Source organism: Podarcis gaigeae, assembly GCF_964106915.1.
Source record: "Podarcis gaigeae genome assembly, chromosome: 15".
NCBI lineage: Eukaryota > Metazoa > Chordata > Lepidosauria > Squamata > Lacertidae > Podarcis > Podarcis gaigeae.
The window spans coordinates 8,946,565-8,961,100 of NC_139692.1; the positions used below are offsets into that span (position 1 = coordinate 8,946,565).

The 14,536-nt window shown below is 40.6% G+C and overlaps 1 protein-coding gene across 2 annotated transcripts in view; it reads left to right on the top strand.

Annotated features, from left to right (window-relative positions):
• UNC5D (unc-5 netrin receptor D) overlaps nt 1-14,536 on the top strand; it is a 435,843-nt gene that overhangs the window by 285,418 nt on the left and 135,889 nt on the right. For both annotated transcript variants that reach the window (XM_083713478.1, XM_083713479.1), the window contains exon 5: nt 11,939-12,119. In XM_083713478.1, coding sequence (XP_083569604.1) covers nt 11,939-12,119 — 181 coding nt within the window. The remainder of the gene's footprint in view (nt 1-11,938; nt 12,120-14,536) is intronic.

Sequence of the window (14,536 nt, forward strand, 5' to 3'; positions counted from 1 at the left end):
GTAATTATAATAAATGTACCTCCTGTAGCATAAGCAATGCAAGATTCAAGACTAAAAATCCCAGTGGCTAATTCTGGGATAAAAAGTATCTTGCATTTTTGTTTCTTTAGAAACAAGTACTGTGATTTTCTCTGAATTTATGGTGTGAGTAGACAATGTTGAACATTTATTAGTGGGGGTTAGTCATCTCCCACAATCTCTCTGGGTGGGGATGGATAAGAACCGCTCTTGATCTTGGAGCATCATCCTAAAATCTCAAAGTGGGTGGTTACAGGAGGTTACAGTAGATCCTGGTTTGGGAAATTCTGGGCAAATTTCGGAGGCCACATGACAGTGCTCTCTGAGACCAGAGACAAAATGAATGTAAATTACAAAATATGCCAAAGTACAGTTAGCTGTGTCTACTATTTGGTGGCCATTTCCTGAATGTAAAATTTACCTTTGTGCAGGTGGCTAGTTATGACTCATAGTCACAGAACCTTCCAAGAGACACTATATGAGTTCACAGACACATTCCAGTGTAATAAACAAAAATCTGCCCTTATTCCCTTATAGAGTCCTTTGTAGGTTCTCCATTGGTCGGAGAAAAGAACAGAGGCCACCCAGAGAATATTGAGAAGCAAAGCAGCTTGTAAGCCTGATCTTTATTGAACTTTTCAACAGGGTGCCCCCTTCATACGCAGGAGAAGGAGGAGGACCCAGAACCTAAGGTGTGCCCGCCCTTATATAGACATTTTAAATTGCTCACCCTGGAGTCCAAGACCACCCCCAGAAACATCATACCTACATCACAGAAAGAGGTGGTCTACAACAGAAATCTGAGTGTGTTGTTTACTGTCTGTCTGGAAGTTACCTGTTAATGCTTACTTGATTGGATACCCTGGGGAGCCTGGCCAGTGTTTTGTAATGATAAATACTTAGTTCCTGATACCAGGTCACAGGCTCACCCTATTCATACACAGACATACCCTTAAGATTTGTCAAGAAAAAGATAATGGGGAGCCTTTTCCATTTTCCTTTGACTTTGAAGAGAAAACATTTGGTCAGTTTGGGAGCCAAAATGGCTTCATGGCTGTTTTCCTGTGCTGTTTCAGACATGTGATTTATATATTTATGTATGTGTTTGCTTGGTACATTTATGAACATATATATATATATATATATATATATATATATATATATATATATGACCTTTGTTTTATTATTATTTCACCAGCCAGGCAAAAACATTCAAGTGGGGTGTAAAGCAGGGCAAGCAGGGGTTGTGGCTTGGGAAGAAGAAGAAGAAGAAGAAGAAGAAGAAGAAGAAGAAGAAGAAGAAGAAGAGGAGTAGTAGTTTGGATTTGATATCCCGCCTTTCACTCCCCTGAAGGAGTCTCAAAGCGGCTAACATTCTCCTTTCCCTTCCTCCCCCACAACAAACACTCTGTGAGGTGAGTGAGGCTGAGAGGCTTCAGAGAAGTGTGACTGGCCCAAGGTCACCCAGCAGCTGCATGTGGAGGAGCGGGGAAGCGAACCCGGTTCCCCAGATTACGAGACTACCGTTCTTAACCACTACACCACACTGGCTCTCAAGGGAGAGTCTCAAGGGCCAGACCAAGAGACTTGGAGAGGTTGTGTTCACCCACCACTGGCCTGAAATTTTCTACCCCTGCTATAGATGCTGCAACAGACCATAACACAGTAAATGTTTATTCTTTTGTGCAGTTGTTGCAGATAAAGGTTGGAACAGGAAATAATCATTTACTGTCCCAAACACTATGTAATAAATGCCGATTTGGTATTGCTCTTGTGTATGTGAGTATCCACGTGCTGTACATCTTGGTTTTGATTTTCATTGTAGGAGTGTATCTCCAAAACAGGTACTTCATTGTGCAGATTTTGACCTTTCTTTGTCTTTTAACTAACAAAACATGTCTGCCCCTGCCCCTTGTATCCAAAAGCCAACTCATTCTGATTACAAGGAGAGCTCCTAATCCAGTTATCTTATCTGTATGTGCATCCTGGGTATTGACCAAACAATAAGGTCAAATTTCCCTTAAAGGGCAAGATGGCAAAAACTGATATAAGGGTTGTTGCATCATGACCTTCTACAGTAATTAGGGAGGAGCCCAGGTGTGAGCTTTCCCTAATTATCAATGATAGTTTTGTTTTCTATCTTTGATAAATCACTATCCTGACTTTTACTTCTTTCTTTATTTTTATACAAATATTTTTAAGTCACCTTTCAAGGGTAAGTTACATCAATAACAAATATAAAACTTCATCAGTGGACATCATTTAAACACGCAATTCAGTTTACAATGAAACAGTCAGCTCAAATAAATACAGAAGAATTCAACAGCCACAAACACAAACCCCAGTAGCAACATAGTTGATAAATTATGTTTTGCTCTAAGGGTCTTGGCTTGGTGGGAAATCATCCAGGTTCAGTCTCTGGATTTCCAGAAAGGATTGAGAGCAGGCCTGTGCAGAGCTTGTTGGAGGCCCAGAGTGGGAGTCTTGTTAGAATAAAGTTATAAACTCAAACAAAGAAGCAGCTGGTCTCTGACAGCCACTCGTCCCGACCAACTTAGTCCTTCAAAACCCAGGGCAAATGTACCCAGCTGCCACCCTCCTCTGCACAGGCCTGGCAGGGAGAGACCCTGGTCTGAAACCCTGGATGACACTGTTCTGGATGAACCTCAGTATAAGGCTGCTTCCTATATTTATATTAGGGGAAGGACCATAATTCAGTGGTAGAGCATCTAATTCCAGTTCAAATCCATCCCTAACACACACACACAACCAAAACCAAAACACAATTGCAGTTCATCTAAATCTTGCTTGGTCGCTTACACTGCACTTCCTATATACATTTTAAACAATATTGTATCTGTGTAAGCGATGGAAGTCAATCAATGAGATTTTATTATTATTTTCATATTGAGATATTTGTAAAATTAACTTGGAAGAAATTCTTCCATTTCTTCTTCTTTTTTCTCTTTTGTTCCTTTTTTCATATATATGTGCTTACTTGAAATATATATGTATGCATTTTTGATATTTTGTAACAATTATGTCAAATAAACAATAAAATTTTAAAAAATAAACAAAAATAAAAAAATAAGTCTTGCTAGGCTCCCCACCTCCTCCAGTATTCAGGATGTTGCAAGCTGCTGTGCTGTATAAAATATAAAAGTATAAAATATGCTTAAGAAGACGAAGAAAACATCAAGAAACACTCAGATCACTATGAATTGTTGAATTTATCATCCCAACAATTGTGATCTTTAAGCTTGAAGAGCAAAAAGGTGTAAAAGAATTAACTTGAAGATAAACAGTAAGAGCTGTTCATCAGGAAGTTGTGGAGTCTTCTTCCTTGGAGGTTTCTAAGCAGAGGTCAGATGGTCACCTGTCATAGATGCTTTAGATGAGATTCCTGTGTTGCAGGGGTCCCTTCCAGCTCTCAGCTTCTATGATTCTATAAACCAGAAATCATTCAGAGTTCTACCCCAAAATGAAACTAATTCACGGTCAGCTCACTCAGTAATAAAAGGAACTGCTTTAAGGTGCTCATCAGAGTTCTTTGAACTAATTCATTGAACTTTGTTATTCTAAACTAAACTAGTTCATTCCAAGCAGTGCCTTCTACCGTTTCCTGTGCCTCAGTTTCAGTCCTATAAACATCAACTTCTGATCTTTATTGCTTATCCAAAGGCCACTGCCAATCATCATCTGAGCACCAGTAATTGGGTGAGGAGTAATTAGACACATCTGGCCCCCTTGAGTAGGGATGTCAGAAATCCAGTGAAAGCAGAAGCAGGAACAAAAATTCCTGTTGTCTGCTTATTCGTCCCATGTCCAGAATGGAAATCCATCCATCAAATACAATTGGTATTCACTGTTGTTGTTGCTTTACGTCTGCAAATATGATAGATAATTAATTATGTCCCCGCCTCCCATTTGCATTGTGTTTCCTTTGCATTGAAATGATTGAAGTGGAATAACAACATTGTTTATGTAATTAATTACATAATTTGCCACAGCAGACGGTGAGGCAAATAATGTAGTTTTGGGCAAAAGATGAACTGCAGTGGAATGGAAACAGTGCTGCATGAAATATTTAGGGCTTGATGAAAAACAGTGCCTTCTTACATTCCAGTTACCTGGTGTTCTGGAAGATGGACAGTTCTGTTCTGGAGGGGAGGGTGGCAAATAGGCATGGGGAATGTTCATGCTATAGTCCTATGTAAACTTTCCAGGGCATGGGTAGGCAAACTAAGGCCCGGGGGCCAGATCCAGCCCAATCACCTTCTAAATCTGTCCCGCGGATGGTCCGGGAATCAGTGTGTTTTTACATGAGTAGAATGTGTCCTTTTATTTAAAATGCATCTCTGGGTTATTTGTGGGACCTGCCTGTTGTTTTTACATGAGTAGATGCGTGCTTTTATTTAAAATGCATCTCTGGGCATAGGAATTCCGTTCACACACACCCCAATATAGTCCAGCCCCCCACAAGGTCTGAGGGACAGTGGACCAGCCCCCTGCTGAAAAAGTTTGCTGACCCCTGTTCCAGGGAGTAAGTGAGGCTTAAGTTGACATAAAGTCATTTGATTTAATTCACATGTGTTACATTAGTTTGATTAATTTTACATAGACCAAGTGTAATATTGAGTTCGTTATCTTAAGGATCACCAAAGTCCTCCTTTGTCAAATTCATGTCTAGCTGATTCTCCTTCACCTGTGACATTTGGAGAATCAATGCAAAGATGTATATCCATGGACCTATTAAGCAAATGGATAGTGCTAATCCTGACTCCCCTTACCTGCTTAAATGATTTCATTTAGATAATGTTGTAAGCTGCTCTTTCCTAACTGGACATAATTGGAGCAAATTTATGATTAGGCTCATGTATTTGTTGCCGTGCTCTATATATATGGAAGTGGAGCTAATCCACATCTAGCCCTGCTTTTTCTTCGTAGTTCATTTTGTGATTTGGTAGTGCTTGATAAGAGTATTTCAATTCTGAGCATGCCTGATTTCAAGGTGGAAGGGGGGATGATAAATTTAGAGTGTGTTATATTCTGAAATTTAGTTCATGATCCAAGCATTAAAATCTTCAGACAGCCTAATCCTGGAGGGAAATGACTGTATTTTTCAGACCATTACGAACAATTTGCACAATAGCGACCCATGATAAAGCAAAAAGGAGTTCAATACTAATGAATCTTTAGTCTCTCTCTTTCTAGGTTAAAACTGCAGTTCCTGTTTCCATTCAGATATGGAAATTCGGCAAAGCCTCTCACACCTCTTCTTCTCCCTCTGCTCTTTTTCATTTTTGTCTCCCGTGGAGACATCCTCCGAAGGGAACTCAAAACTACTGGAAATAATAAAATGAACAAAGCAGGGAAAAACAGTTGCTGCTCATGCTTGAAAGAAGCCTATTTGAAGTTCAGCTTCTCTAGAAGCACTGGACAACTATGGCAGGCAGCAGCATGTGAGATTAGCGCCAATTCTTTTCTTGGGAGGCTGGGCAAATCAATGCAAATGCAATTCAAGAAGGGGCTGCAGTAATCCCACACAGATATAAAGTGCACCATGTCCCACGCTCTCCCTTACAAATCATCATCTGGCCCCATATCTCTCAGAGCTTTTGGCTTTATGTCCCTTCTGCTTAACGTTCTCCCTTTGCTTGGACCATCATTCTTTTTAAATGCTGCACACTTACGTAAACATTTTTCTTTCGACTAATCTCACAAAAAGAAAAAGAAAAAAGAAAAACGAGACTTGGCAAAACAATAGATCTCTCTCACCCATGAAATACTGAGTTCTTTGGGGGAAGAAAAAAAAAAGCAGCATAAACATATGGTCGTGGGTTTTGTATGCATTTATTTATTTATTTATTTATTTATTTATTTATTTATTTAATAGATTTATATATCTCCTTTCAGTGTGGTGTAGTGGTTAAGAGCAGTGGACTTGTAATCTGGTGAACCGGGTTCAATTCCCCGCTCCTCTACATGCAGCTGCTGGGTGACCTTGGGCCAGTCACAGTTCTTTGAAGTCTCTCGGCCTCACTCACCTCACAGAGTGTTTCTTGTGGGGGAGGAAGGGAAAGGAGAATGTTATCCACTTTGAGACTCTGTCAGGTAGTGATAAAGCGGGATATCAAATCCAAACTCTTCTTCTTCATCATAATCATCATAAGATCTCGGAGCACTTCCCAAGATCAAATACAAGGTCAAAGCACAAATAAATAGTTAAAACAAAAACTAAACAATAACTTCCCCTCCCACAAACACATTTAAAAAGCTGTAGAATATTACAGAGCCAAATTTATTGGAGACAGGCACCTTTTGGGGTGGAGGTCATTGTTCCTTCCCTTTGGTTATCTTTGTGCCTATGCTTGCCTTTAGGGGATGTGTTGGTTTTATTTGTAAGCATTGCTAGAGCTAGAAACATATAATTGTAGAGTTGGAAGGGACCCCCAGGGGTCATCTAGTCCAACCCCCTGCAATGCAGGAATCTCACCTAAAGCATCCATGGCAGATGGCCATTTTTGTTTTTTTCAGAATAAGCTTCTTCATTTAAAATCTTTAATATTTTAATTAAATTAATGAGAATACATTCTGGAGAAGGAGCGGGAGGCTTTTATGTTTGGGGTGATTTATATGATATTGCTGCATTTGATTTTTGTAATTGTGCCCTTGCATTTCAATTTTATTGTGGCCTTTATTGGGTCAGTTGAATTGGGGATAGTCTTTCTGCCTAGGATGGGTGGTTATGGTGGTGGAGAGAGTTGCATTCCTTTTTTGCCCCTACTAAACGTAGAAATTGGGAGGTGTGCATGTTTCATCCTGTGAAAGGGTTCCATGTAAATAAGTAAGTAATAAGTAAAGGCACAATTCATCCTAAATTGAGCTTTTTTTTAAAAAAAAATATCACTTTACTTATTTTGTGTTGTTTTGTGGTTCCTGACAGCAGTAAACATAATTCTGAGAAAGACACACACACACACACACCCAGATTTCATCACCATCCTCTATTTATTTTTGTGCCACTTTTTCACTTGTTTATTCCCAAAGTGGCTGATGACATATCAAATGAACAATAAATGTGACAATTCAAAACATTGCAGGAAGAATTCGAAACTGTTTTATCAGTAAGTACCAAAAAGAAAAAAAGAAAAATCAATCCATACAGCATGGTATATAAAACAGTACAGATAAGCCAATATAATTACCGTACATAACTAAACTTAAACACTCTTAGAATTACAGCTCTGTGAGTCTCCCAGCAACTCTCACAGCTGTCCATGGAGGCACAGGTCAATTCTGTGTCCAGGGCAGCTGTTTACCAGCTCCATCTGGTACGCAGGCTGAGACCCTATCTGCCCGCGGACTGTCTTGCCAGAGTGGTGCTCTAGTTATCTCTCACTTGGACTACTGCAATGTGCTCTGTGTGGGGCTACCTTTGAAGGTGACCCGGAAACTACAACTAATTCAGAATGCAGCAGTTAGCTGGTGACTGGGAGCGGCCGCCAAGACCACATAACACCGGTTTTGAAAGACCTACATTGGCTCCCAGTGTGTTTCTGAGCACAATTCAAAGTGTTGGTGCTGGCCTTTAAAGCCCTAAATGGCCTCAGTCCTGTATACCTGAAGGAGCGTCTCCACCCTCATCATTCTGCCCGGACAGTGAGGTTCAGTGCCAAGGGCCTTCTGGCAGTTCCCTTGCTGCGAAAAGCCAAGTTACAGGGAACCAGGCAGAGGGCCTTCTTGGTAGTGGCACCTGCTCTGTGGAATGCCCTTCCACCAGATGTCAAAGAGAAAAAACAACTACCCGACTTTTAGAAGACATCTGAAGGCAGCCATGTTTAGGGAAGCTTTTAATGTTCAACAGACTATTGTATTTTAATATTTTGCTGGAAGCTGCCCAGAGTGGCTGGGGAAACCCAGCCAGAAGGATGGGGTATAAATAAAATATGATGATTATGATTATGATTTTATTATTATATTATTATCATCAACAACAACAACACCCATTACAAACAGCCGTTTGCAGGATTTTTTTTTGGGGGGGGGGAGTCATGACTGTTAAAAATGCTATGATGCTGCTTTAAATGTTTAGTGTGGATGGGGCCAAAGGCAACAAATGTCAGGCTGAAGAGGTGCATCATCAGCATATGGCAGAAACTATTTAAGGTGACAAGTGCACCACTGTGGGGATGGAAGTCCACAATTTAGGGGTTGCCATAATGCCCTCTCCAAGGCTGGCATTCCCTGAACTGAGGGTGGTGGAACTACCAAGAAGATTCTCTCGGCCAACACCCAAAAGGGATACTAAGGGAAGAAGGACTGGCCCTGTCTTCCTAAGTGCAATGATCTCTAAGTTGCTCTCTGCAGTGTGGTGTCAGGCTGCTGCCAGCAACTCCTGGCCAATTGCCCAGGAACGTATAAAGACAAGGAAATGTTTCTTACCATCCACTTTTTATTCAGTATTTACAGAGAGAGGCTATAGAACCCAGCCTCTTGGATAATAGTGCTGTCCTGCGTGAATCTCCCACTTCCTCATTCGTCCTTCTCATCACCTCTCTTACAGGTGCTGCTAAGTGCCTTCTGTATGAGCTCTTTGCTCTCTTTCAAGGCTCGCCGGGTTCTGAGAGAGGGGGGTCTGGAATGCTTTCTAAAGACAGTGTCCATCAGCTGTTGCCCCCTTGGTGCTTCCTCCTCCTCTCTCATTATTTCCCAACTTTCCCCTTCACCTTCCTCTGAGCTGTGACCTCCCTCAAACCCCTGTTGTAAACCTGTCTTCCTCTTCCTCCTCCCTGGAAGGGTCAAGCTGGGGAGGCAGTCTCCACCATTCCTCCTCTACCCAGTCCCTGACATGTGGAGACAAGATGGAAAATACCCCATAGGTACAACTTTGACCTTTCTTATGCGGTTCATGAGTTTCTGCCAGAGTATGATAATGAAAAAAGCCAGAGGTTGTGGTGGTGAAGATCTAAAGGAAAACAGACATTAGCTAAGAAGACCAGGGACTACAGCTCCCACCAGCTTATGCCAAATGGTCAGTGATCAGGGATGATGGGATTATTGCCTGGTGACTTTGGGTGAAACCCAAGGACCATGCAATTCACTCATGGCTTGTTAGCTGGTATGCCGTTGTGCATAAATATAATGTAACACTGCCTCATCATTGCAAATTCCTTGCTGTTTGTTTCCCCCTTCCACTCCCTCCCAACAGTGTCATCTTGCAGAGATGTGAGGAGTGCAGGATAAGTCTGTTTTTGCTCCTTCTGTCCCTAGCTAACCAACGTGATGGATGGCATTGCAAAAAGAGCCTGCTGCTTGGCATGGAGTCTAATTGGCTGTGATGGTCGGTGGCCGCAGATTTGTTTATAAACTAGAAAATCTACAAATTGCCAACCATCTGCACAGAACAGAGTGCTAACGAAGGCCTGTAGCCTGCAGATCCATAAGCTGATTACCTGCACGTTACAAGCCCTTCTTCTCCTGGTTTCCAGCTGAGGTTATCTGTCTGCGTTTGAGAAATGGAAATAAATTGTTACTTCACTGCCTTTTGCTCATTCTTGTGGATCTGCAGAAAGACCTGCCACTGAACTTGGATCCTGAGCCCTCTCATATTTTGATGGAGACAGCTGATTCTGCCTTGAAATTTACCTGCTCTGCAATGCCAATTAGCTAGCTCTATGTGGTTTAGTTTAAGCAGCTTTGTGCCAGCTTCAGAGTGAAATAATATTTTGTCAGTGTTTCCGGGAATTCATATGTATATGAGATCCATAGCTTGTTGCTTCTGAAAGATGTATATGAAATATTAGGAAGCTTGAGGCTTCTTTCTGCTTCAAGTCTAGAGAGAGGCTGGGGAGTCCCTCACCACAACTCTCTTCTAAGAGGCTGGCTTAGTTTGCATGTAATACTAAGTCATAGTTTACTGCAGGGATAGGGAAGCAGTGGCCCACCAGATATCGATGGACTTTAACTTCCATCATCCATGACCATGGTCATGATGGTGGGGATTGCTAGGAGCTGGAGTCAAATAACACCTGGGAAGACTACAGGTTCCTCATCCCAGGTTTATCATTATGAAGACAAACCTAAATGAGCCTCAGGCTTGTGTCATGCATGGCAGTGAGAAAGAGGCGACCTGAAGCTTCTGCCTCTAGTTTAGGTTATGTTTGGCATGCCATTTCAACCATAAACTGCAGTCAATCTTTACTATGGACGCTTGAAACAAGCCGGCTTCATGAACCCTCATTTGAACTTGGCTTGCTTCCACTAACAGTAGTTAAGATCAATCACAGTTTGACTGCTTTGGGGTAAGATGGCAAGCTGTGGTTAATCAGAAAAGGATGCAAAAACTGTCAGACTCCTTGCAGTCAAGCTAGAGGAGGTGGGGTGAATATGAGAGCCTAAAGACTGGTTTAGCATTATGGCCATATCAGTGCATTGTTTCAGTTTTATTAGGAAGGAAGGAACATAAGAAGGGTTTGCTTCTCTTGCTCTGAAGATATCCCACATTTGTTTGTGATCTCCATCGTTCAGCAGGCCATTGGTTGTTTTGTGACTCAAGAAATCCCATGGCACCAATTTTTTTTTTTTTAATGTTTACCATACTCTTCCTTCAAGGATCTTGGGACTGCCAACACAGCTTATCCTCACAATAAATATGTGAAGTAGTTGAGAGAAAGTGAGCATAATTGCCAAATGAGGGTAGAATATTAATTGGTTAATATAATTCCTCTAGATTTTGACTAAATATGTTTAATGTGGATATGCATCCTCTCATTTTTGTCCACCTTTGATTACTCAGTACATTTCTACTTCTGTATGTTTGTATATGTCTGATTTTCTTATTGCAATCTATTGGTAACATTCATGCTTCACAATTTTAGATAACTTCTGAAATAAAAAGTAAGGCGTATTCACATATGTGCAAAAAATGCAGCGGTTAGAACTCAAATATCACCAAATAACCATCTTGTCAGTTCCAGGATTTTGCAACAAGGTGTTCCCACTTTCCTTACCCTGTGCACCCCCCAAATATGTTCTAGGGGTTTCCCCCAACCTGCTCTAACAGATTGGGGGAAATGTACAGGGGGTGATGGGGGAAATTCCCATTGTGCAAGTAGAAATTCTGGACCTAATGGGACACATTAATTGGATATCACCCAATGTGTGGAAAGGCCCTTAAGGACAGTTGTGGATTAATCTTTCATTTAAGAACAGTCCTTCTATATGTTATCAAAGGTGCATTGAGCATAGCATCTTCTTTTCCATAATGTCTAACTAGATTTTTCCAGGAAGTCCACAAGCAGGTCATGAAAGTAGCAGCTCTGAGCTGCTGTTGCCTCCTCAATGGATGTGAAATGCTGTAACTTGTTTGAACTGATATTCATTGGCATGGTGTCTCTGAACATGGAAGTTCCATACAGCCACCATTGCTGACCGGGCCAAGCCCACCATTAGGCAAAGTGTAATGATTTCCTCAGGCAGCAGATGCTAAGAGGCAGTGGAGATAGCCCTCCTCAGCCCTCAAACGCTGCAGGGCAGAGCTATGTGTGCCATATAGTCTGCCCTGTACCAACATAACTACTTTGTTGCCCTCAAGTCTGCTAGCTTATTCCAGGTGGCATCTCTATGTGGAATGGAGGGCTGCCATCTTTGCACTTTGCCTCAGGTAGCAAAATGTCTTGGCCCAATACTGATCACTGTTGTGCATGAATTTGTCTAACCCCCTTGCAAATTGTAGCAGTAAATTTTATACAATGAACATACGATATGGAAATATGCTTTCCTCTGTCTGCCCTGATTGTACTGCCAATCAGTTTCAGTAAGTGACTAATGTTATCCATCATCTTCAATTCTGGAGAGGTGGGATATAAATAAAGTAAATCCATCCCATTAATCCACCCTTCATGTTTTATCTCTCCAGGTGGAATGGCTGAAGAATGAAGAACCTGTTGATGCTGAGCAGGATGAGAACATTGACACCCGAGCAGATCACAACCTGATCATCCGCCAAGCGCGCCTCTCTGATTCTGGGAACTACACATGTATGGCAGCCAACATAGTTGCCAAGAGAAGAAGCCTGTCTGCCACTGTTGTGGTGTACGGTCAGTGGGTGTGAAATGCTATAACTTCTTAGCTTGCAAATGCTAACCTGTTGATTGGTATTGTTCACAGCCCTGTCATCTTCAGATGAAAGGCAGTATACAAATTTTATTAAGAAATAATAATAATAACACTATCATTAAGTATAAGCATTATTTCTAGGGCTTGGGCTTGGCATAACTAGTGGGTTCTATGCAGATAAGAAGACTTATCAGATTGTTTGACACTTTTACTTGTCTCTCTGTGTGTTTTCTCTTCACAGAAACACAAGTAAACAAAAGCATCAGACAATCCGATTGATCTACATGCAGCATTTAGGAGAAACAAAACAAAACAAAAAGTAAATGGATTCAAGATCGGAAGAAATGCTTAGACGTCCCTTCTGAACTCAGTTTGTGAATGGGAAGGAATTCATTTTAGCTACATTTGTTTCATTATTCTATTGATCATGAAATGAATGTATGTTCCTCCTTCACAAGGCTGAAGCAGAGTTTAGAAGGTGCTTCTACTGTACATGTGAAAAGGGACTCCTTGGATCGAGATCGCTTGGTATTTTTGGATTCCACCCCCCTCTCCCAAATACTTATCTGTGATTAATGATTAGTAGAAAACCCCTCATTAGCTATTCTAAAAATATAACTTGGACCAAGAAATTGTGATATGCATTTTAATTAGTGAATAGAATAAACAGTTAACAGCAAGATCAATTTAAAAGCCATTAAAGAAAAGCTTTTAAACCCCATTGTTTGATTGGCAGTCCCAGAAATTCACGAGAATACTTGGGAGCACACCTCCTTGATAACTTAACACCTATTTCACTAAAAAGCCATTACAAACTGGCAAGGTCCAATATATAGTGCTAACTGAATATGTGAAATAACTAATTACCAAACTGACTTGGCGACAATGTTCACTACAGTGCTTAGAAAGTGTCAATTAGAAAGGAACTAGTTCTATTTCAAGTTCATGCATTCCAAAAAGGAACTCATTCCTATTAAAGTTCATACTTTTACAAAACAAACTGTTTCGGTCTGAGTTCATCTGGATGATTTCTTTTTAATTCATAAGAAGTTTATCCTCTGCAAAATATTTTTTTATAAATCAGCATTCAGAATGTTACAAGCTGTTGCGCTGAAATATTGGGTTCAAAAGCAAATCAGAGGCACACAAGTAAGACATTTTTAAGACTGAATATCATCTAGTGAAGCTTTCCCCATAATTGTGTTTCCATAACAGAAAAGAATTACCGTACCCTGTTTAATGTGTGCCAGTCACACAGTTCTAAAATGCACTGCTCCTGTGGAGGAGAACAAATCTTTTCACCAGGAAATATATGGGAAGTGCCTCACATTGCTTCCTTCTGATTGCTTAGCAGCAGTGATTAAATGACTAAACATCCTTAGCAATAGCAATGTCTCCATATCTTCCCAATAAGCTTTAGGAAATTGTCTCCACACTTTGCTTTCTAACTTTTTTTCCCCTAGATGTCTGATTAAAGCACTTTTTAAAAAGAAAAGCATGGGAGCTATTTTCAGATGTAGGTCAGAGACTTTTCAACTAGCTCAGTAAACTTCTTTGGACTGAGCTACTTCATTCCAAGTGCTGAATCATTGTCTGTCTTTGGTTGTGGTTGGGTTTTTGTTTTTTTGAAGGATGGCATTCACTATGAAATAAAAGGGGAAAAGAAAAGAAAAGAAAAAGGAAGTGTGGGGGTCTTAAAACCCCCCACAAACAACTGCAACACTGACCACAAACTGGCAACTAAGTTCAAAGAAAACAGATGGCGAGTCGTTCTTGGCCCATGGACAGCCTCAGTTCTTAAGGGGGTGTTTTATGGCAAAAATAAAATGGATTTTGTGGCAAGTTAAAAACAAACAATTTTATTATGGCATAATCTTTTATAGAGTATATTCCATTTCATTAGATTTAAGCCATTTTATCCAGGTGTGTGTTCAGATAGACACATGGGGTTTTTTGTGGGGGGGTAGTAAAAGTGGGTTCAGAGGGAAATGAAATGCAGAAAAGTACAGTGATAATTACATACTTAACAACGCTGATTCCCTAAACAGTTCTCAATGTCACAGGCAACTATTTTATGAATAACCACTGTTAAGTATGTAATTATCACTGTCTGTACATTTTCTGCATTACATTTCCCCTTGACCTCACTTCACAATCTGCCAAGTGTATATATATACACCTAAAATTCAGGATAACACTTCATGCTACAGATGAAATGGACCATAATCCATGAAAATTAATACAATAGTAAATTAGTTCACCTTTAAGGTGCCAGAAGACTCTTTGTGCTGCATCCAATGCAAGTTCTACTCAGAGTAGACACACCGAAGTTAATAAAGATGGCCAACTGTTTGCTCAATCTCCCTCCTCTGGATTTTCCTAGACAAAACTGATCTTA